At 41.4% G+C, this 24,548-nt stretch overlaps 1 protein-coding gene across 9 annotated transcripts in view; it reads left to right on the forward strand.

Moving 5' to 3' along the window:
• Positions 1–24,548, forward strand: part of SOX5 (SRY-box transcription factor 5) — a 657,382-nt gene that overhangs the window by 626,643 nt on the left and 6,191 nt on the right. For all 9 annotated transcript variants that reach the window (XM_075758111.1, XM_075758131.1, XM_075758121.1 and 6 more), the window contains 3 exons: positions 13,813–13,921; positions 14,843–15,016; positions 21,377–21,593. In XM_075758111.1, coding sequence (XP_075614226.1) covers positions 13,813–13,921; positions 14,843–15,016; positions 21,377–21,593 — 500 coding nt within the window. The remainder of the gene's footprint in view (positions 1–13,812; positions 13,922–14,842; positions 15,017–21,376; positions 21,594–24,548) is intronic.

Raw genomic sequence — 24,548 nt, forward strand, 5'->3', positions numbered from 1 at the left:
AGCAGAAGGGAAAAGGGAAAAGCAGAGTGTCAGATATAAGAAGAAGTGATCACAAGCACAAAGGAATTTATATTCAAATATTTAAGCATTCTTGAAAGGATGCTCGGAGCAGAAATTTCTTTTCTCTGCTCCCCATGTAGAAATGACTTTAACACTCAGCCAGATGCTAATGCAAAGTGACTCAAGCTATTCCTCGCAAGCATAGCTAAATTGCCGTTATTTGTTAAGCGCATTGAATTCAGCTGTGGATACAGCAGTTGGTTGCATTCAGAAAGCATCTGTACCCTTTTTTTTTCTCTTTTTTTAATCCTCCAAAGCAGAGACAACTCTACCTATCTCCCCCCTCTCCTCCCTTGTGCTGGCTGGGAATTGTCAAGTGACAACCGACCAAATCCTTTTGGACAGGAAGCCTTCATCCTGAGTTCTATATACTTGCAAAGCAGGCCTTGTGGTTGGATCAGGAAGCCCATTAAAAGCACTTTGATGGTATGGAAATTCATCTTCATGAAGCACCCAGGCCCCTAAGCAGCATGCTGTTTAGCTGTGGTTACAGATCAGTCATTCACATCGGAGGGCAGTAATTGTGCTGACGGCTTGTTCGGCAATGGAAGTACATAAAATAATCCCAGGCCCTCCACCATGGCATTGCGAGTTAATCTTCTTTAATACAGATCAGCTGTTGTTCTAACACATGACTTTATGCTGGCTCTAGTGACTCTGCACAGCCTTTTGATTAAGTAACAGGAGTGGAACCATCTGCATTCACTTTATTCTGTTACTTTCCTATTGTTGGGATTCTCCTTACCCCTTCTGTTTTCACTTCTCACCCTCAACCCCAGTTGAAGTTTATTTTCCTCTCTAATTCATGCCTCCTGGTGGGCTCGTGGAGGGCAGAGAGGAGTTCTTTTACAAGGTAGCAGGAAGAAAAAATTGTTTGCTCAATTGAAAATTTTTATAAAGCAATGGTAGGGGTTGGGGTTTTTGAGACAATAAATGCCAAAGCCTTATTGTGGTGCAGTGATTTATTTTTATTTTATTTTATTTTATTTTAGAGACAGGAAAGGACAGAACCAAGTCTGAGCTTTCCTAGACTATAGTGGCATTTGAGGTGCTGGGGTGACCACTTAAGCCACCAAGCACTAGCTGAGAAGTTGTACTTTTTAACTTGTAGGGTCTCCTGAGCTGTCTCTGACATTTCACCCAGCAGAGGAAAAGATGTAGGCTGTGAAGTTTAGGTACTTGTTCTCCTTTCCTATATGTGCTCTAGGCTGTCCACTGACCAGCCAGCTGTGAAGTTCAGATCCAAACACCCCAATTTCTCTAAAGTTTATGTCTGTTTGATCTAGGACTCTTAAAGTTTTCTCTCTTATTAAGAGCAAGATTTGAGAGGAAGGAAAGTAGTGCCATTTTCAATTAGATTTTATTCTGTTTTTCCCTGTTTTCAAGGGAAAGAAAAAGCGTTGGGACGGTGGGTAGTGAGAAATAAAGTGCTGCAATGTTACCCCTGAGGGTTTCCCTTCAGAAGCTCAGGGTCCTGCCGGAGGACTTAGAGGCAGCCCCCTGAACTTTCGGGATGTTAACGTTTGTTCACTGGTTGCTTCCCGACAGGGAGATTTTGAGGTGCGGAATGGAATTAAAAGAGGGTTAGCATAATGTAGCTATGTGTCCGTGGGCATATTTGTACTTAGAAAGGTACATTACGTTTATAGTTATGTACAGAAGAAAGACTCTCCTTCCTGTAGAGTGATCTCAATCTTTATAGGCAACAAATACTCATCTGGGGCTATCCCAAATTTTCCTCCCTTCTTTGCTGCAGTGGCTAGTGTAGTTATGGAGAGCTATGATTCTCTGAGACCTGTTGAGTTTTTTGTTGCATGAATTGCTGCTGCACCTAGCAGCGAAGGTAAGCTCTGTGCAGTTCTGAATGCATATGTTACATTCTTGGTAGGGATTTATCTGCCAGGGGTAGCTGGGAAGGCTCAGGGCTGGAAATCACCTCTGTGAGTCTCTGGCTCTTGGGGCTTTTCTCCACACATGGGCATGACCTGTTGTCTGTCTCATGTTCCCAGATGGGTTGATCCCTGTGGACAGCCAGACCTGCCAGCTGTAAGGCAGTAGTCAGACAGGAATTTTGTGGAATTGGAGAGAAACTGTATAAAAGGAGTCATAAATGAGAAAAGATTTTTAAAAAACTGCTAGGATGATTTGGGTGAGTCACTTCATGGGCATCCAACTTGGACCATCTTGAGGGATTTGATTTTCAGAGGATTACAGTAAAAACTATGAGCATCATGGTGAACATGGATTTTACTAAAACCTATTTTAATTGCAAATGCAATAAAACATATTTTTACATTACTTTTCTTGGAAACATTTCCGTGTATAAATGAGAAGTGTGTGTATATGTTTTTCTGGTTTCTTGGAAACCCAGGAGCATAGTTTTATTTGTAATTGTCATCTACAGTTAATTATAGCTTGATATGTACTATACATAAACAATGTTACCTTTTATACATGTAGCTCAGAGCACAGATTGTCATCTAGTGCAAACACCGCAACGGGCAACATCAGCAAGTGGACTCTGGTCTATTTGTTCGGTCCCAAAACTGCCTGTTCCTCTGCAAAGGAGATGTACACAAACACAAAGAGCCAGCATGTGTGTGCATGCATACAAGCCTACAGTGCACTCTTTCAGAGATACACAGCACAAACACGCGCTGAGCTAGCCAATAACTTTTTGAATATAGTCAGACTCTCAAATGTTTGTGTATGTACCCTGGGAACTGTAAAAAAGGAGGAAGGGAGCACGCAAGCAGGTGTTTGAGCATGTGCCTGTGTACACTGCTACAAATGCAGGTGCTGTTTTTCGAATGTTGGTGCCCGCTGCTAAAGGCGACTGGGACAGTTGTGTGAGCGTACACAGCCGCACCAGCATTTCAGGTGTGTACAGACGCGGTCACACTCATAGCATGCTCTGCGATGAGTGCATCCGAATACGTATACCTCCTGTGCTGAAGTGTTTCTTAACCTGTGATACCAGTTCTCCCTGTGAGCGCTTGGAGTGTGTCCTTTTAAAAGGCTCTGACATGTACTTGTCTGCTGGGCTGTAACTAAAGAGCTATTTGTAACAATATTTATTCCAGCATTGTAAAGCAGGAGCCTATTTATTACTCATGCTTGTGGAACTCCGGGTTCAGGTGCCTTTCCTTCCCATTCCCACACACCCCACCTCCCACCCTCCTCCCCACTCCCACCTCTCCCTCTTCCCCTTAAGAGAGTGCCAAACATGAAATGACAGTGACCAATGTTGACTTAATGTGGATGTTTAATAATGAAAAAAGTGTGTCAGTTCCAGCGTTAGTTACAAATGGCAGTAAGTATATCGGGTGGCAGCCCTGTAATAATTTTACATCCATCATTCCTTCCTGATGCCTCGCTGGCTGCCTGATGGATGGGGATAGCAGAGTTAACTCTTGAGAAACTGCTGTGATCTGCTGAACTGAAATGAATTCTGTCCCTGCTCTCCCCTCGGGGAGAAGGGGAATATTAAGAATCTCAAACCTGCAGATCCTGCTGTCTTTGAGAAATAAAACACTGGAGCTCACTTTACTAAAGGCATAAGGAGGAGCTGGTTTAACACATGGGATTTAAATTTCTCTTGCAGTAGAGAAATTTACTTCAATAATATTTTTTCTCTTCCCCTAATGGTTAAATTTGAACCAGAAAGTCAAGAAAAAAACAAAGGAGAGAAGAGCAGGGAAGAGAAGAAAAGAGTAGAGTTGGTAAAACAGAGCCTGACCCCATGCTTGCTGCAGATGCTGAGAGTCTATGGGTCAGGCGAGAGTGAGTAAGTTGTAATGACTGAAACTGGGAGGAACAGGACCTGGCCCGAACCAGGCTTCCCAACCAGGACAAACCCACTGGAAATAATTCTGGAGGTGCAGTACTAATATCATAAACCAAATCACTTTGTAAGAGTCAAAACCTGCCCATTTTCATAATCTCCATAGTATTTTACTGGAAAAATACTTTCGCATTCCCAGTGTCTAGCAGGGCTATATTACCCACAGACATTACATACACGCACGCTTATCCCTGCAAGTTCAGCAGACTGCTAATATATATGTCCTGTAATTTGTAGCCCACTCTATTCCTCACTGGCATGTAAAACACTAGGAAAGATGATCAGGGTAATATTTTTGTTCTCTTCTCACAGTGTGAGCTGAGATCCTTCTGTTTGGAATAATTATTATACAATGTGGGGACCAGGGAGTATCTTGCAGACAATGGACTGTTACAGTTCCACAACACAAAAGTTAACGTGTTATCCTAACAACTGTATGTACCCTCTTATTTCCCTTTTCCCTACCCCCTTCCTAATTTTGTCTTCCTGAGGTTCTTTACCAGCAGAAATTCTTGTATGCGGGTTGCGGTCCTCTTTGTTAATGACATCAACACAGAGCAGACAGTTTTCAAAAAGCAGGACAAGGCGGCGAGCAGGTATTATGTCATCACCTATCCATCACCCTGTATGTCAGCCTTTCAGTAAGTCCAATCAGCAGACTCAACAGGATCATTCATGTTCAAGGAGTCCTCTGTTCAACAGGGCTACTGTATCCATTGTCATTTCTCCTGAAACTTTTCTCAAATTTAATTAAAAACACATGTGAAGTTTACACACTACAAAGATCAAAATTGGTTTTGCCCAGCACTGGTAACTAAGCATTAAACGTTTTGATTTGCTTCAGCTGAAAGTTTATTCCTTTTTCCTTCCCTCCTCCCTCCCTTCTTTTTTTTCTTTTTTTTTTTTTTTTTTTGCCATTTGCTTTGTGGAGCTTGTGTATATTTATATTTACAGCCTCTGCATTTAATGGCCACATGCCTTATTTTCACAGATGGCCAGTGGAAGACTTCCCCTCCCCCTTTTCTTTTAGTAAAGCCTGCCTTTGGTTTTGCTACTTTTGTCACGGTGCCACTACTCGCAGTTAGCAAGTGCCTACGCATGGGAGGGAGAGATTCTGCAATGAGGATTTTTTTTATTCCCCCAAGGACTTTAGCTCTTTATTTTAAAATGCCTTTTTTTTTTTTTCCTGATTGATCATCATCTATTAAATGCCCAGATACATTTTTCAGAGGAAAATTAAGTGTGTATGCGCGTGTGTCTTTAGTACATCGTTATGGCAAGGATGCATGGGCAGGGTTAGCTAATAAAAAATGAAACATACAGAGGGAGGGACAAATTCTGCCCACAGTTGTGTGCAGGAAGCTCCCATTGAAGGCAAGGAGAAGAGCAGGCAAAAAGACAAGGGAAGAACCCTGGATCCTTGCAGGTGCTGAAGTCTGAATGGGAATTTAAGCCTTCATTCACTCCAAAGGGCAGAGACTGGAAACATTCACAGGCTAGTGTGGATCAGGGAGGACTGCAGCTGTTTATACCTTAGTGGAAATTTTATTAAGCCCAATAAAGATGGATCAACTTCCTCCTGAAAAAAAAAAAAAACATAGAATTGATTTGGAGTTCTTGTTACGTCTTTTGAGCTTTTTGAGTCTTTGGGTTTAAGTTCTAAGCTGTGCCCTACAGCCACGAGAGCTAATTACTTCCTGATATTTTATTATTATTTTTACATAATCACGTGCCTCCAATAGCTCAGGCTGTCAGCACGTTCATGGGCACCAGCATCAGTGCAATACCTCTCTTCAGCATAATAGAGGCTGAGCCTGATTCTTCTGTGAATTGTGTCCACTTATATCTTCCAGGGGCTGATAGCCTGTCCTGTTCCGCCGGTCCTAGTATGCAGGTGTTCACTTAGCTTTGTGGCAAACAGCCACTAGTATGTTTTGGGGGGTGTAGAACTTTACTTTTAATTGTATTGATGCCAGTGCTGGGGAGTAGACAAGCAAAACCTTACTGCATGACTGGGAAAATGTGGTTTCTTTCTTAGGAGATAGCCTGGATAGCATGTCAACTTCTTCATTAGGGCTGGAAGAAATGTAAGCCAAGGTACAGCAGCCTTCATAATTTTAATACCTTCTAGGGAAAACCAGAAAAGAAAAGTCAATATATCTGTAATGCTGCTGTGCAGTTGAGTCACCCATTGTTTAATAAACAATTGCCAGGAAAGCAGAGACTGTGTTCTTACTTTCTCTTCACAGGCATGTAGACCCTCTTTCCCAGGATATCCTGTGTGGGTTGCGATTTTCATCTTGTTCCATTTTTGGTGTGCCCCCTCTCTTCCTCAATTAACCCTTGCTTGCCTTGCTGATCAGTTTTAGCAGCTCTTTCTGACTTGCTGTGAAATCCTACATTATTATTTACATGGCAGATTTCAGCCAGGGATCTCAAAACTCTTCACACTGGGGGGAAATGTCACGATCTCCATCCTGCTTAGCTGGGGAAACTAAGGTGCAGCGACTGAACAGTTCATGCAAAGTCGCAGACCGTGTGAGCCCAGAAGGCAGTCTGGATGAGAAACTGGGTCATGTAACTCAACCTATTTGCAATCAGCAGATTACAGCTGGATCTGGTTGAGGTCAATGCCTATGCCCGCACTGTAAAACTTTTGTGGGAAGGAAGCAGTGTCTCATCATTCTGCTTTGCTTTTGCTTTCCATTTTATTTCTTCTTTAAACTAATGGCCTGGGCCAGCCCTACCTGTATTTTCATTTAAAAATCCTGACTTACAGTATCTCTCAGATCTCATAACCAAAGAAGAGGAGGACCTCCGTGTCCTCATTTCCTGTAGAATTGCTACTTCCCATCTGATTTTGTTTCCAAGTCAAATAATATATTTTACTGAGGAAGTCATTCTTTCTCAAATAAAGAATTAAAAAAAAAGGTCTTAGGGACGTGACCCCTGCCAAGTTATTGAGGATTTTCCTCTATTTATTTCAGTGGACCCTGTCTTACCTTCAGTGCTTTGAAAAGTGCTGACTTGAGAGCCCTTAGAAGCCAACGACCTATGTCCACAACGTACGGCAAAGAAAATGGCTATACAAATTTCAGCTAATTCCCCCTGTGACTGGGTGTCTGTTCCTGAGAGGAGAGTAGTTAAATGTCTGGGCCTACTTGATGCCTCTGATCTACTGAGTCCATATACTACTTAATATAAATTAAAAGTCAGGTGTAATGATGTCCAGGCAGTATTGAACGAATCTGGATTTGAATATATACCGTAAACCAAAAGATGTTGTTCCTTTACGAAGTGATGTAGCCCTGACTAAGACTGAATGTAATAATTCTGAAAGAAGTACCATAAAATCAGGAAGAGCCACAAATAAAGAATATTTTTTTTTTCTTGCTTGTAATGTTGCTTTTAAGGTTCTGTGGGTGGATTATTCCATGGAAAAGAGAGATCTCAGATAAGCAAGACTGAAAGAACTGAGGGGGTGGTGAATGCATTGTTTTTCATACTCAACTTTGATGCAACAACAACAACAAAAATATCTCCCAAATGATAAATTGCTGTGACATTATAAATAATCTTTCATCTTCTTTGGTGGTCCACAGAGTTTATATAATTGGAAGGCTAAAACCCTTCTTTGTTGTTTCTTCCCTTTTCATTAGTACAGTAGAAGACTATAAAACTGTGCAGCCAGAAGGGTTTTAACAACTACTGAGTCAACATTTGAAAGTCTCACTCTATTTTATCATTTCATGCATGTGCTTTTTATGAGTTTTAGAGCCCTGCAAGCGTTACTTAAGCAAGGTCCATTGTAATGGCGGATCTGTAACTGCTCTTATTTTTTTTTGCTTTCCCTAGTAACATGTGTCATCAGCAAGAGTCACAGTTCCACACTCACAAAGAAATTATAAGCTTGAGGTTATCATTTTTAGATAAGATTCAGGGGTGCTAGTTTCAGTTCCTAAAACTACCAGTCTTACTAAGGAACCTTTGGCAAGTCACTTAATATGTGACTCAGTTTCCCATCTGGTAAACGGAGTTAATAATACTGCCTTTCTTTGTGAAATTTTGTGGCCAAATTCACTGATGAGTGCAGAACACTTGGGCAATGTGATCTGTTACACAGAAAAACCTAAATCTAAACAGAAGATCCCTCAAAAATTCTCTCACAGCAGTTATAGGTCTAACACGGTTTGGACTGAGACATGGGCAGTGTGCACAGTACCTATTTTGAAGCACCGTGGCACTAATATGCAGCAGTAGAGCCTGGACTGCAAATAATTCATCATGTGCAAACCTCTGGGCACACCTCTCAGTGCTGCCAGTGGTTCCTCTAAGTTCTTCCAGTTCTCTCTCATCCGTAATGCCTACCTACCTCATGTTTTCCACATTTTGAAAGACTGTGGATGAAGATTTTATAACACAAGCTATTCTGATGTTTATTATTGCAAGAGGCAGTGGAATTGCACAGAAAGATTACTTTTACAAAAATCTTCACTCATGTCAGATGTAGGATAAGACTCTTCACCTTTTTGGAGGGCTGAGGAAAATATCATGATGTTGAATGGATAACACCTGGCACCACCAGCGTGTCTGATAATTAAAGATGTTTTTCTGTCATAAACAGAAGTGAACTTTCATTGCAGGATCATAGTCTAGCAGCTAATCTGCCTAGTACTTCAAGATTTAGTGCGTATTGACCAAGGTATGTGTCTGAATGGTTGATATTTACTGGGGCTCACTGTGCAAAGACTTCAGCCTCAGCACCACAGACCCCATTAAATGGTGTCACATGCCCTGCTCAATAATCTAAGACAAAAATGAGCTTATCAAAACTCAGTCTATTTGAAAATACGACTTTTAGAGTTTAGATGTGGGAATTTTTCCCACAGAGCAGGATGGTAAATAGCTGGACAAACAGCACTTGGAGAGGGAAGGGGGAAATGGGAAATGCAAGAACCGACGAGCGAGTTTCTCCTTGCAGTCCATATGTAACTGTGTTTGGCTCTCTCCAGCTACTCTACAAATGCATGGGGTTTTTTGCCTGGCCTTTCAGTTCACTTGGAATAAGAAAAGCAGGAATGTGAAGCGATGTGCCTCAACACTCCTCCTCTGGTATTCTACGCTGGCTGTATCTCTGCAGGCATCAAACTGAGAGAAAAATATTCGTATCAGGAGAAACAGGGGTAGGGTTAGGGGAGCAGAAAAATGAAGAGTGGACTGCTTCAGTAAAACTGCTAACCTTGAATTATGCAATCGGAAAAACAGCTCTTGCCAAAACACAATTCTAACGGAGTTCAGAGTACTGTCAGCGTTTGCCAAATACCCCAGCCAAAAGGATGTCTCAAAGAGGGGGAGGAGGGATCCGTTGCCATATGCCCAGCATTCACAGTATTCTGGAAGAACTGTGGAGTCCTTCAGGAGTGGAGGCGTTCGCGTGGTCTCCGGCGCACCCCGAGTGTTGGTACCACGATCCAGCACAAAGCAGGAGCAGCGAGGTCAGAGGGGGGTAGGCAAATACACCAGAAAGTCTGTATTTCTCAAACCTTCCAAGGTTTTGCTTCACGTTTGTATAGTAGTGGGAGGAGTTCTGGCAAACATTATCAGGCTGTTCTACATATGTTTTGACTCTTCTTGTTTTATGTTTCTTCTATGAAAGAGACTGCAACCAAGTTCTTGTCATTTTTAGATCAATGTTTTGTTAAACTATGACAGCTATCCATGACAGAGAGCCAAGTAACTTTTGCAGCTGACCACAAAACTGAGTCTGACTTGCAGTGCTTAGTCATTTTTTATATATTTTTTTTTCTACATGACACATTCCATGTGTGTATGTGTTTTTCATTGTTCTTTTAAATATAATTAGAACATTGCTAGGAGCTATGGTACAAGTCAATCTTCTCCAGCAGATTACTTTCTGTGATTAATAAAGTTTTAGAAACTTCTCATCACATTCTGGCTATTGATGAAACCTCTCTGGTTATACTTTGAACAACTGGACTATTGTGGGATTGATTGCTCTCTACGCTATTATCTTCTCTGGTTTGCCCATTACAATTTGAAATGATCCAGATAACAGAGCTCTTGCTGCCCCTACGGAGAGTCCCTCCTACAATCCCATAGCAATGACCATCAGGATAGTTTTCCCCAACCTCTGCCGAAGTTTCCTCTGCATAGAGGAAAAAGATGTTTCCAAGATGTCTTTTAGCCTTCTGGGGCCTGATCAGAAATTCAGAAATTTAGAAGAAAGGGAATCACTTCATCTTTAGCAGGAGATCCCTATGTTTCTCCTCCTGCAAGAGCAGAAGCATTTCTCGCCATTTGGTTCTCTGCTTTGTGCAGTCTGATTTTTAGCAGGTCTCACAGGCAAGACTTTGCAGTGCTTCCCTGGGTCTGGACCAGCCTTGCCTGTTCTTCCTGGCAGTATTGGTTCTAGGCTGCAATTGATGCCACTCCTGCATTGCTCATAGGATGAATGGCATTTTATACCTTTGGGGCGTGGGGCAAATCTGAAACGAAGGGATTACCACTCTGGTTATTTTCTTGTAGCTTTAAAAACCTGAAAGCATGTACAATTTCATCAGCTGAGCTCTCCTCCCCATTTCTTTCTCTGCCCAGCAAGACCATTGGATGTAGAGTCTTGGTGTAATGACAAAATAAGCTTAAGGCATAGTCCAGCATAGTGTGCAGGAATGTGCCACTGCCTCCTGAATTGTGCTTTAATAAAAGTGTGCTGCTGAACCCAGCAGGCATGTACTCCACCTCCTATCGCTGGATGGTACCACAGCTTGCTACTGTTTACATAGCTAATCCAAGACAGCGGAGTGGTGGCAGTTTTAAGAATGTGTAATTTGCTATTGAATTAAGATAATGATGATAAATAGATCCTCCTTTTGTATAAACTTGAAACCATTGTGGATCCCGTGTCTGAAGCTCTTAAATAGTCTCTATGAGAGGAGGCTGGGCTAGCAATGTCAGCAGGTTGCCAGTTTATTTGGGGTCAGGGAAAAAAAGACTTTTTTTCCTTTGTTTCTTTGGAGCTTCCATAAATATTTTCTCCATCAACTGAAAGATTCTGTAGGAAAGGTAAGGAGATGCTTCCATCAAATGAAAGTCATCAACTGGATGCTTTCAAGTAAATACATGTGGGTATGCTGCTTAGCCCCTTTCAAATATTTTGTAATTGTAAAAGCATTTCTGTATGTCAGGACTGGGGAAAATCAGCTGCCGTGTGTTTAATGGGAAAAGCATAGGACAGGAAATCGGAACGCTACTTATGTGTAGTCAGGCTTTTGCATCCTGCCAGGGTGTCGCTGATCTCTTTCTGCTCTCCTGATGCTGTTGCAGAGGCTTAGGGAAAGAGCAGGCCTTAGCCTTACTCTTGCCTGAGTGCCTTTTAAACTTAAGTATTTCTGAACATTAACACAGAAAAGTACTGCTGGCTGTTTTGACGTCCTCTGTTTCAAGAGCAATGTCGTGCAGAAGTTCTTTTTAACTGCCACCTTATCGTTCCTGATTGAATTAAATCGTCGTTCTCTGCGTTTAAGTAGCAGGGAGGAAATTGTCACCATGTTGAAAGGGTGGTCTCCACGCTGACCCAGGTTTTGGCTGCCCGGAGAGCCACCTGCAAGCGCTGGGGCTGAGGATTCATCTGGCATTTCTTTGCAGCCCCTCTTCAATCATGCCTGTGCTCTCGCACTTCATCTAATGCGACTGTACCTCAAAATGCAAAACTTTGCCCAAGATGAATAGCAGCAGAGCATCTGCGGTCTTGTTAAGTCAAACGCTGATAAACGAGCCGTACCCCGCGCGTACCTTGCAGACAGCATGCTGGAGTATTCGCTGACCTTAAGACTCAATCAGATCATGTCGGCAGAGTGTGGTTCTGAATGTAACTGCCTCCGACTTCAGCGGTGGCGTTTACTGCATAAAGAAAAAGCTGTTAAGCCTGTGCCCTTTGCGCTCTCAGCTCTGTTTCTCTAAGAGGTTTATACATGATTCAAGAAAAGTCTGCAACAGAATAACTCCCCTCCCCCATAATACACCCAACAAGAGGAGATGTTCTTTTATATTTTACGTTTGTGGCAGCATTTTAAAATGATTTCCGACATAAAAATTTTTGAACTGTTACCATTCTGAAGTTGACGGTAAATAGATTTTTTTGAGGAAAAACTGTTTACTTACATTATATAGCTGAGATCCATTTGGAAGAAATACAAAGTCAACTTATTCCTGACTTTCTGTCTGCTGACAGGCTGCTTTGGAAATGAGAGCTGAGTTAAAACCAGTAGATCAAAGAGTCTGGTAAAGCTAAATGCCTGAATAGTTCAGGTGCTTACTGGAAGCTTCTCCAGGCTTTCTGGATCTGCTGTGCCTGGAAGTGTTACAGAAACCCTTTTGCTTGTGATAGGCTGACTCTGCTGCATGAGCTTTTCCTGCAAAAACCAAGAGGATAACTCACCTTGCGCAGTTTCGGCAGTGATGTGTCTGCTTATAGACAGAGCACCGGGCGTGCGAAAGGGATCCACAATGAAAATGAATGTGAGGAGAAGGAAAAAGAAAGTTATCGTCATGTTCCTGTGCCACTGTACGAAGTTGGCAGATTAGCCTCCTTTCTAACTCTCTCACAACGTTCTTTGTGAAATTACTTACTTACATGAATTTGAACCATTCTTTGAATTGCAGATGCAGGGACATCGCATCGCAGGAAGCGTTTCTGTATTCGTATTGTTCTCTTTTCTGTTTTCTTCTATAGTACAACCCACTGACATTATTAGGCTACATCGAATAGTTGTAAAGTCTCCGGTTGCCATGTGAAATCTGAAAGTTTTTTTAGTTTGTTGATCTTTTACAGTCATCAGGAGTGGAATAGAGCAACAAAACAGCAATCTTTCTTTCAGGAAGAAGCTCAAAAGAATTTTTTCAGCTGGAGCCACTTTATTATCATTCCGTATCATGTCATTTTCTTAGCTTTGCAAAAGGCACAGTGCCTAACATTTTGAAATGTTAGTATTGCTTTCCTGAAAGATTTATTTTTAAACATATGATTGTCAGGAAGATAGAACATTTATGAGTAAAATTTATCAGGAAAACAAAAACAGTTGGAAAATGGAACACCTTTGTATTTGTAAAGTCATACAATTCTGGGGGAAGCGAGGTGTTTTGAAGAGAACATTGGAATTGATGGCCCTGGCATGTTGTTCTGGCAGTGTCTTTAGACACCACTGCAGCCTGACAGATTAATTGGCAGCACGCACTAGCCTGTTGCAATCCAGGGTTCACAGATAGTTCTGACTAGATGAATGACGGACAGGGTGTTAGTAGGGTTGGGCAAACAGTCTGGACAAGAACACAAACTGCTGCCCAAGTATCATGCTTCATTCAGGCTGACCCTTTCCCAAGGCCTGCATAAGTTTGAACTACAGTTTTCTTATCCCCTGTGGGCTGCTTCTTAAAATATTGCCTTTTAAAAAACAAAAAGGGCAAAGTCACCCATGTCTCCGCACTTTGATTGCAGGCTGGAAATAGAGTAAAACAATAAATACATTGCAAAAGAACGTGTATCATCTAAACTTCCAGTCCAGCTTTGCAGTCCCAGGGACATAGAGAGTTGAAGTATTCTTCAGATGTGCAGCCAATTTTATCATGCCTAACTAAACCAATCTTTTCAACACTACGAAGTTTGCTCATCGCTAGCTAATAAGCATGTTTTAAAAAGGACTTGGTAGAGTCTGCAACCATATCCCTTCCAGAAAAAATATTATTATGTATTCTTAAATACCTGGCTCAGTAAACTGTTGCGAATGAATTGTTATCCAGCTTCCTGTCAACCTTCTAAATTACCTATGAACTTTGCAGTTACAATATTTAATGATTTTCCTGATCCAAATCCCGTCATCTTGCCCATATAGGACAAAACAACACTGGAGACCCTGACTCAGCAACTGGCAGTAAAACAGGGCGAAGACGGGAAGTTTAGCCACGCAATGATGGATTTCAACATGAGTGGAGATTCTGACGGTCAGTACAAATGGCTTATCCTTATTTCCAGGTTTGTGTGTACATGTTAGGGGGATCTGGAGGAGAATCCAAGTGCTTTGGAGGCCTGTGAGGAGTAAGAGCGGTTAGCAGTAGGTGGCTATGAAACAAGTTAGGAAAAAATGATTCATTGTGCGGTATTTTAAGTCTGGAGGTGATTTTTGGCCTTCTCTTCTGTACACTGCACTTCTCAAGACTGGACAGAGTGTATTTCTGAGGGTAACAGGGAATAAAGGAGGCAAATAGATGTGGGGTAAATGAGATCACACAGTGAATCCATGAATTACAGACCTGATCTCATCCGTATGTGATGCATGCTCTGCATCTGTAGGAAGTTTCTTGATTTGATGAGGCAAGCGTAACATTTGTTTCTTTCTCTGCTATTGCTTATGTCGTTATGGAGAAGTAAGCACAAAAACAGGCAGATGTGTAAATGTTCATTTGCTAGTTAGAGAATTGCTTAAGAAGAAACACCTGATATTGCCATATATCACAACCTTCCCATCACAAATAAGGTGGAAGGTAGATAACATGATATGACTAGCATTCAGTAAGCAAGAAAGGAAGAAAGTAAAAAGAAACTCTACATTGATAAGTGTTGGGTTTACATTATTAAGTAGTAAAAAGATGGCTTAGAAAAGCTGTTTAATGCTTTGTGTTGAAAAAAACAATTGAAACTCTTCGTCAAGTCTATACTATGTGATACTGAATCAATAGAATAACTAAAAACTAGACAATATATAATACAGGGTATTTCCTACTGCTTCAAGTAAAAAGAAGAAACACCATTAACCTCTTGTGAACGCTGACTCATTGAATGTGCAGCACTGACGTAGGTCACTGATGGCAGAGGAAGCTGCATAATGAAACACAAGCTGGGAATGTTTCTCTCTTTCTTTTTAGGAAGTGCGGGAGTTTCAGAGTCTAGAATTTATCGGGAATCCAGAGGGCGTGGTAGCAATGAGCCCCATATCAAGCGCCCGATGAATGCATTCATGGTGTGGGCTAAAGATGAACGGAGGAAGATCCTTCAAGCCTTCCCTGACATGCACAACTCCAATATCAGCAAGATACTAGGTAAGAATGATAGAGCACTGTTCTTTCAGTAGCAAAACTCGAGAAAATTTTTGACTGAATAGAGCTGAGCACCTGACAGAACAGAATTACTGTCTCTAGAACATCTACTTTGCTACTTAATGACTCCATCAAGGACAACAGTGATACGAGCTTTCACCGTGCTGCCCAGTGGTACACATTAACCATAACCTGAAATCTTCTTCTATCTTTTTAATTGCTGAGATGGTGGTGGTGGTCTTGGTGCAAATACGTAAACTGAATAGACAAAAGCAGTTCATTTCATTAGGCTGTTGAATAAGCACAAAAGGACTGCTATCATTTATTTGCCCACATATTTCATCTAACTAGATTCTATGGGGTAGCACATAGCACTTTCTGTTCAAATCAATGGCCATAGGGAAAAGATCCTAAAATGCATCCTTTTATTTTATACAGATGCTTTTAAATTGTTTTTATTATGTTCCTGTTATATTAAATTTCCCTTCAGTACATGATCTCTATCACAAGGTGCTTTTATTCTAAATATTCTGAAAAGAATCCTGAAATCAAAAAAAGAAACATCAGAACTAATTTCCATATCCTCTACTCTTCACATCCCAAGCAATATTTGTCATGAACATCATCTGCTGCATTTCATGCCACAGTCTTCCAACTTTTCACTACTTGCTCCAATTCCCAGGGCCACATTCTGTCCTAAGTTACTCCTCTGTGACACACTGAATGATACAGAAGGTGAATAATGATGATCTCTGAGGCCAATAATTACTGTTTTGCAAAAGCCCCATCTGTGACCAAATTGGAGATGTTGCATTTTTACTGATAGACTGTGTCACAAGACCTAAGCATCCCTCAGGCCAGTGGGTAAAAGCTGAAGCAGGGAACATGTTTACCTGGGCTGCAAGTCTCATTTGTTTTGCAAACACCTTGAGAGATGTAGCACAATTGTAATGGCAGCATTAACCAGCTGCAGGGCTGGTAAATATGCTGAGTTTAGACTGGCCAGAGGTTTGAAGTTTAGGTTGATTAGAGTGGTATTACGAAAAGTTAGCAGGGGGCAAGTGGAAATGAGATAAATTGGTCGGAGAGGCAGAAAGTATTGGCCTTGGATGGCAGATGTGACGACATTAACCCATGATTAAAAGGGTGGTACGAGATGATTAGATTAGTTATGGGAACAGGATTAGAAGGCTAAATTGGTTATGTTGATGGTAAAATAACCTTATACTGGTTAAAAAGGATTATACTGGTCAGAGGTGTATGATGTGATTAGACTGAGGACAGGGCAGTAATAGTTTTGGTCTGTTTCTAAATTGAGAGTAGACCTGGCTAAACCCATTTTTAAATAATCAGCTTCAGAAATCTACAAGATCATTCTGAATGGCCCTTTTCATATAGAAAGTACAAAGAGAGCTTGATGTTTTCCCTCTTAACTGATTGTTTTGGATAACAACCTCCGACAGCACGCTGCTAATTCATTCTGCTTAAAACAGGCGCTTGAGCTGGGCTGACATTTTACGCGGTCTCTGGGGATCCTGGTTGACATTTTAAAGGGCTTCTAAGCATTTTATAATACCCTAAAATCTGGTTTTAATAAGCCATTCTGCTGAAATTGTTAACATAAGGAATCACCTTTTACTATTTGGCGCTAGATCAGGGAGATATGGGGACATCTTTTTCTGATTAGATATACAGTAGTTGGAGTAAAATGTGCAAATTCATTACAGATCCTGTTGAGGTGACAGACAGTATAGCTGACTCCAAACTCTTTCTGCTTTGCTGCCAGATACGGGGAAAAGCAAGGTCTGAAGCAGGAAGAGATGATGTTTCTATTTCTTTCCAGCATCACATTTAATTTTTTTTTTCCACCTATGCCATGGAGAGGGATGTCCTGACATCTTTTTTCTTGACAGAAACGTTACAAAGGTCTTCCCTCAATTGCAAAAGGCCAGGCTTTTGAAGTCAGCAGGGAGCTAGCTCTCTGTTAACTGGCGTAGGGTGAGCAACTAGAAGCTTACAGTTCAGCCAGGTATTAGGGTCTCTTTATTAGAAAGGCACGATTTTTATTTGCCTTTTTTTTTTTTAGCAACACTGCTACACATTGAGGTCAGAGAGCTTATTGTCACGGGGAGTAGCTTAGATGGAGTTGTCACCGATCGAGGGTCATTTTTATAGTAAAATGAGAGGAGGTGCCCTTCGCAGCACTAGAATTCTCTAGGGATTATGTTTGACACTGTGGTATTATGTTTGGAGCATAAAAATTAGATACATGGATTTGTCACTAAATTCATCTGTGCATACGTTTGTCATCCATCTGTTCATTGCAACTTAAACTTGCGGATAATGATTTTTTTTTAGTAAATTGTTAAAAAAGTGCTAAAATGGGTCTGCTGGACCCTATCAATTTAATAATGCATTGTTTAGATATTTTTGTAAATATTTTAATTAATTTCACTGAGAAATCTACATAAAGAGATTAGGAAAAGATGAAGTTAGATACTACCTTCAGAAATTCTCTCGTGCATATGTATGTGTGTGAATAGATACCTCTACACATACCTGTAGATTATACAGTGTTTCTGTGTGTGTGTGTATTTTTTAAACATAAAATTACCCTGATTCGGATACTCAGATTAAAAATGTCAAACTAATGGACTAAAAGTTAGGCAATATTACAAACAGCTGAAAACTCTTGTTGGAGAAACTTGGCTTAAAATCAGCAGTAAGGAGAGCTCCTATCCCCACCTAGGGCACGCGCCTCTTTGCCCAAGCACAGGTGCCAGGGCACATGTGGGGCATCTCTTGTCTGCCCTGGACTCAGAAAACTGTCCCTCTGCATCTTTCCCCCCACTCATCATTGCCCTAGCTCACTTTGGGGCAGGAGCCATGTTTGGTGCTGCGAAGTCGTATAATTTTCTCATTTATTTTCTAAATACTTCAGCCACCAGATCAGGGAGAATTGTGTGAGAACCCTGCGTTGTCGTTATGTGTGCATCCAGGGAGGGGAACGGGTTCTTGTTTTCATAGTCAAGGAGAAAAGCCTTGCATACTTGACCCACTCAAAGCTTTCTAACGCAAATGGTGAGCAGAAAGATCACCCAGGAGTGTAAATCTTCCCTTAAAAAGGAAGTTTTGTCAAGATTCTTCAATCACACCTTGTTTGGGCTTGGACTTGGCACTACGCATAGGTACCCATGCCTGCCTGTGTGTGTTTATAGAGAACTAAAGCGGTGGCAGATAAAGCTATTACAAATGTATTTTGTCCAAACACAAAGTATTTTTAACCAGGTTTAGTATGTTGATTGACTCATTCATAGCTTAGCTTGCCTGTGGGTGCAAATTCAAGGATCAGAGTTATATATTCTTCAAAATTTCAAAATTTCAGATTAGGACCAATTAGAAAGCTGGTTGGATTTTGTATATGACTAAGAAAATAAGTGAAAATGATAAAATGTAAAAAACAAGGGTTTATCATCAGAAAATGTGCCCTTTTTCAAAATTTATTTTGACAGCATTGTTTGTTTAATTATTTATGGTACTTCAAAACATACTAGTAAATTATATTTAGTTTATTTTGTAAAAACGGTGAAGTCATAGTAAGAGGAGATATCACTGCAGAAGCAGCTATTAAAAATTTGCTAGGAAGAGAGGTGAGACTGCCAGGATTTTTGTTGCATTGAGTTTGCAGCTTAGGAAGGAAAAACATAACGAATGACATTTATGTATAAATATTGTATGTGTAACTGTATGTACAAATATTATGCATCAAAATTTCAGTTTTTATGGCCCTGATCCTGCAAAGAATTATCTGTTTGCCTAACTTCACCCACTATTTACAGAAATTTTCACATGAGGTGGTAGGAATCTGCCTGCCCAGATCTGACTGTAGGATTGCAGCAAAATGAACTAGCACAGTGAAAGAGGAATTGTGCTGGGATAGAACATTTTCAGGGCAATTTTGCCACAACTGATTTTAATTTCTACCTTTCTGTCTGTCTCAAAATACATCTGAGTTCCTATATTGCAGGTCCTTTCACAGCATGTAAAGCAAATGTCAAGACTTGTTTAAAGTCTGTGTGGTGTTCAGCTTTATTATTCATAAATGAAAATTGATTGATCAGCAGGAAATGAGGCTGGGGCTGTTTTTCTAAGCCACAGGGACTACAGCAGTTCTGTGATTAGAGGACTCTAGATTTGGACCAACTTTTATGATTTTCTTCTTACGCTAAAACACCAGTGCGCCAGTGTCTACGAGGTAGAATTTGAAAGCAGAGCTACATTACATCTGGGCATCCTCTTGTACAGCTCACATGCTTTACCCTGACTTCTTAACATCGTTCAGCACAGACCCTATCTTTGTTTCCGTCTTACGCAGCATTAGTAGGTGTTCAGTGTTTTGGCAATCTCCACACGTTTATGACTGTGTCATTTAGCCCAAAATCTAGGAGGTACTACGTGTGGAAAGTTGGTGTCACTTTCTCAAGCCACTTTCTTTGCCAGAAAAACCTTGGAATAATTTCTCTGCAGCAGGCAAAGCTGCTGACCAGGATTCTGGCCGCAGAGGTTTGTTGCCCCGTGTAACGCAGAGCCCTGCCACAGATCCCCCTGCGCAGCCACGGCCTCAGTATGACGTACAAAGTGCTGTGCGGGAGTTTTAGTCCAAATCCTAGAAACCACCTTGTCACGCTAATATGGTGCTGCACCTAAGCTAATAACAATGTAACTAAACTGATTTCTGTTCCAGAACTAGCTGGAGGATCTCTGCATGTTATGTGTCATAAACATCAATAAAAACGATGCTTTTGACTCCAAAGTAATGTTTGCTAAGAAAGGGATGTTTATTGCTGCTCTTCAGATCAAAGACGTCATTACTGAGGAATTAGTTATCTCTGGGTGTGCAGTCAGGCTGTACCAGTCCGTTAGCCCATCACTCCAGAAGCCCAAACTGCAGCTTGGAATAAAGATTCAACGAGCACTGGGGAAAATGGCGTCAATAATCAGAAGGGGCCTTTCTGGAGGGAACCAAACTGTTTTCTTTCCTGGGAAGGGATAACTGTGCTCTCTATATTGTGAGTCTTAGGGGCACAGTGAGCTAAGACCAGCCTGAGTAATAGCATGAGCTAAGTACAGTATGAGTAACCATAAAAACTGAAGAACGAGAGGAAGTCAAGTATGACATATGACATTATGAACCCATTAAATTGAGAAACTATTCAAACTTTTTTTCCAATGGGAAAATAGACTATTTTCCAATAAAGATTTCCTTCTAGGCCACATGTTTCACAGCTTGGGCCATTCCTGTTATTTGAAATGTATCTTACCCTGAAGCACTTCTGTAGTTCATGGAAAAATAAAATAGGATAACTGATTCAAGAAATTTCACTTTCTGCTTCCATATTATGTCCTTTAAGAAATATTAGTTTATAAATTTCAGGAGGCATTTGAAAACAATTGTAAAATCTTCATTATTTCCCTAGCTCAAATATCCACGCTAACACAAGCAGAGTGTCAGAAACGAGGCTGCCAGCAATCAAGCCATAGTGCAGCTCCGTGGAGAGGTGTGCCAGTATCCCAGTGCTCTTCCCTTCATGACACATACTAAATTCTTTGTTAAGTTGGAGCTGGCAGTGTTCACCAGGACTTGGTCTTGGAGTTAAAACCCCACTGAGACATATGGGATAGTTTATAGCTTTTAGAGGCATTGCTTCAGGGTCTTTGCAGGCTCCTGTACCCAGCAGCGTAGCATTTACAATCAGTTCATATTCTGCTTCTCACAAACCTCGCAGCTAGAAAGATACATCATTTGTCATGAAAAGACTAAGCCGTAGACACATGGGTATCCAGAGTTTAGTCCTTGATCCAGCCATGGTGGAGCACAGCGACAAGATCGCAGCCCACGGGAGCGGTGCCTCTTCCAGAACAGGAGGTGAAAACAGGCCCACGGCCAAAGGAAAGTGGGGGGTAATTAGCCGAGCAGATTCTGTGTGTCTAAGAGGTCTTTGGCCATTCCACTAAAATACACTGCCTTGGTTTCTAAAACAAAGTGTCAGGGATTGCTTATTATCAGGGTGATGGGTTTACTTCTCACCTGAAAGACATTATGATGTGAGATAAGTTTCAGTAAAATACTGAGTCAAAACTTCCAATATCCTCTCTCTCTGCCTCTTGGCCATACCCAAGAGGTTTACCAGTCAAATACAAACAAGACCTGACCCCTGTCTAGAAGCTCTGACAGATTCCCAGCCCAAAGCGATATGACCGTAGGTATCTTGTTCTGGGTGACCTACTTGTTTCTCTGCCTTTCAGCATTTGTGGATGAGTAGAATCTCATTTCTCTTTTTTTTTTTATTTCTTTTGTGACAGGATCTCGCTGGAAAGCTATGACAAACTTAGAGAAGCAGCCATACTATGAGGAACAGGCGCGACTCAGCAAGCAGCACCTGGAGAAATACCCAGACTACAAATACAAGCCAAGGCCGAAGCGTACCTGCCTTGTAGATGGCAAAAAATTACGCATCGGCGAGTACAAGGCTATCATGCGCAACAGACGCCAGGAGATGAGGCAGTATTTTAATGTTGGGTATGGGACCTTTAAAATCTACCGCTCATTTCAGCGAAAAAAAATTTCAGGGAGAATTCTTAATTCAGTGTGGTAAATGTTATATTTTATTGGCAAGAACATTATATGTTGCTAACAGAATATGAAGCTTATACTTTTAAACAATGTGTTCCAGGAGGAAGTTAGGCAGTTAGGATTTTTTTGTTGGCTCTGCTATATACTCATCTTACAGCTTCGGCCAACTGTCTTATTTCCTCTCTGATCATGCAAAAGGAAAAAAAAGAAAAAAAGCTTAAGATTTTCCAATGAAACGTAAGTCTTCTAATAAAGCCTTCTAAGTATTACTTTATTACGTGGCCTCAGAGAGTATATCTGAATGAATCTATGGTAGTGCCTCTTGATCTAAAAGCCAAAAATACATTTTGCATTCAGTATGATCTGTGGCAAGTGGTCTACAAAAGGACTGCTGAACATACTGAACTTGAGCCGGAATATGAACTTGGCTCAGTTAATTCCTATCAGACATGAAGTTGTCTGCATTGTTGATCGTGATGGCATTTGTCATATTAGGGAGTGTCTTTCAGTACAGTAAGCTAAATTCTTTGTGTTGAGCCTAAATTTCAAGAAGACGGGTTCTGATAAACACCTAATACATCAGCTTGATATGATTGGAATAAAATCTAGAATGCCTAGAAAACTAGCATGTATTTTCCTTCTGCAAAGACTCCTTGGTTTTGGTTACAGCAGATCAAAAGAATCAGAAGTAATCAAATATTCTGCAATATTTCTGTATTCACTGCACAAAATTAAAACAGTGGTCTTAAAAAAGCAAAGCCAGCAGCAAGAACGACCCTCAGAAAAAATGGAATTTGTGTTCTGTTTCATCCGAATTTGGAATCATTTTAATATTAACTGAGTTGCACATCTCTAGTTAACGGCTAGAAGTAGCAATAAAGGAGAGAATATCTGTCCAGCAACTGCTAAGTGTCATCAGACTGTGTTTTAAACAGCTACAGCGCGCATTGTTATAATAAGCCGCTCAGCAGAGAAATTTGAGCTGCTTAACCCTGTGGCGCTGGCAGGTCCAGTGATCCCAATGGTAAGCACTGAAACAAACACAGGGAAGTCAGCCAACATTTGGCATCAAGAGATTAAAAAAAAGAGGAGGGGGGGCTTCTGGAAAAAGAATAGGTGGCAACCGAGCCCCCAAACCACTGCTTATCTGGTTAACATGCATGCTTCATCATGGGGAAAAAAATTCACCTTGTAACATTCTGCATATTATGTAGCTTTCCAAACAAGGCTGACATTGAAATCAAGACATTTCAGGAGATAATTTGCTCTGGGGCATTAGAGCACAGAACTTGGGGTGAAATTTCTATAGACGTTACTGACAAAGGGGGCCGACGACTGCAGCGGGGTCAGCGTTTGATGCTGGCGGTCCCAGCACTCCCATTCCTGGTTTTAGTTCCCCATCTGCTGCTGACCCCATAGAGGTCATTTAGGGCTAAACTTCTAAACACCAGTCCAGCTCCTGCCTGGGCACCAAAGCAAGTGACTGGGTTGACAAGAGCTGTGGCTATGCCAGCAGCTGGGACACGCTGAAAGCCTGTCTGGAGGCATCACAATGGGAAGGACTGGGCATTTTTTGCAACTCTCGTACTTAATTCTTCTGTGTCTCGGTGTCCTCATCTATCGTGGTGGTAGGGTAGGCTCACCTCCCTGGGCTGCTGAGAGCCGTGATAGATTAGTATCTGAGGGCTGCTTTGAGATCCTCTGGAATGGACATCCTACAGAAGTGGAAAAATACTATCCTTAAATGATTTAATATTTGAAAAGCATTCTGAAAAGCACCATTTAAGTGCGAAGTGTTCCTATTGTTAAATATTAAAAGCAATTTAAGTGTGCTGAATCTTGTTACAGAATTGCTGACTCCAGAAAACAAAGCCTTCCTACTGAATTAAGACTAAAATGCAAATTAGATCCGCTCCCTACTTTAAGAGCTATATCTTCAGCTGACCCAACTTCTGCTTGTTTCAGAGACGCGGAAATAAGGACTGTGCGGAGGGAGGCCTTGCTTGAATGGCAGGCAGGAAGCATCTGAAAATGCAGCAAGCAATTCCAAACAAATGTAAAGCTGTTTGGCAGAGGAAAGTCTTTCAGGATCACTGTACTGTGCAAGGCTTACTGTACAGCCAGGGCACAGGCAGGCAGGGGAACAGGGGAGGGTTTCATTCTTAATTAAGAATGTTCATCTCAAGAGACTCTGCCCTGTCTCCTGTGGCAAGGCTTTTCAGTGCAGATGGACACACCGCTGATGACATTACAATGTGCAGCATGTTCTGAAGAGTATTACTGCAATGGAATTACTTCATGCAGCAAGGAAACAAAAGGAGCATGAATTTTAAACCTCTAGGCTTGTTGGGACCCTGAAGCTTCTCAGGGAAACAAACACTGGTATAACACAGCTAGTGTTCTTGATGCAAAGGGAATTTCTATGGCCTGGAATAATTCTTCTTTCATTACTGCAGACAGGTTTCCAAGGCTTAGACGCTGTATAAAGGCATCCTGTAGAGGATTTTCTCAAATGCTCATGTTGCTTGCTTGCTTTTTTATTTATTTTTAAATAATGCATGCTTCCGTTTTAAGTCTGCCTTTTCCCAATTTTATCCACCTTCCTTCAAAGGTTCTGCTTTTCAGAAGTGCCGCTCACTGCGGAAACTATCACCTTCCAGTGGGAGGCCCTTAGTGATCATCCTGGTAACCCATGCAGCCCCCAGAAAGCTCCCTGTTCCTCTCCCCAGTAATGGCCAGGTTTCTGAGGGAACGTGGAGTGAACGTTGGCTCTTTGGAGAGACCTGCCTTGCTTTCTCCTGATCCACTGGTACTTTCCTACAGCACCTCCCCATTCCTGTGCAAACTACCCAGCCCTCGCCGCGTCTCTCCTGTTGGCAATGCGTTACTTTTATGTCTAGG

This window comes from Balearica regulorum, chromosome 1, assembly GCF_011004875.1.
Source record: "Balearica regulorum gibbericeps isolate bBalReg1 chromosome 1, bBalReg1.pri, whole genome shotgun sequence".
Classification (NCBI taxonomy): domain Eukaryota; kingdom Metazoa; phylum Chordata; class Aves; order Gruiformes; family Gruidae; genus Balearica; species Balearica regulorum.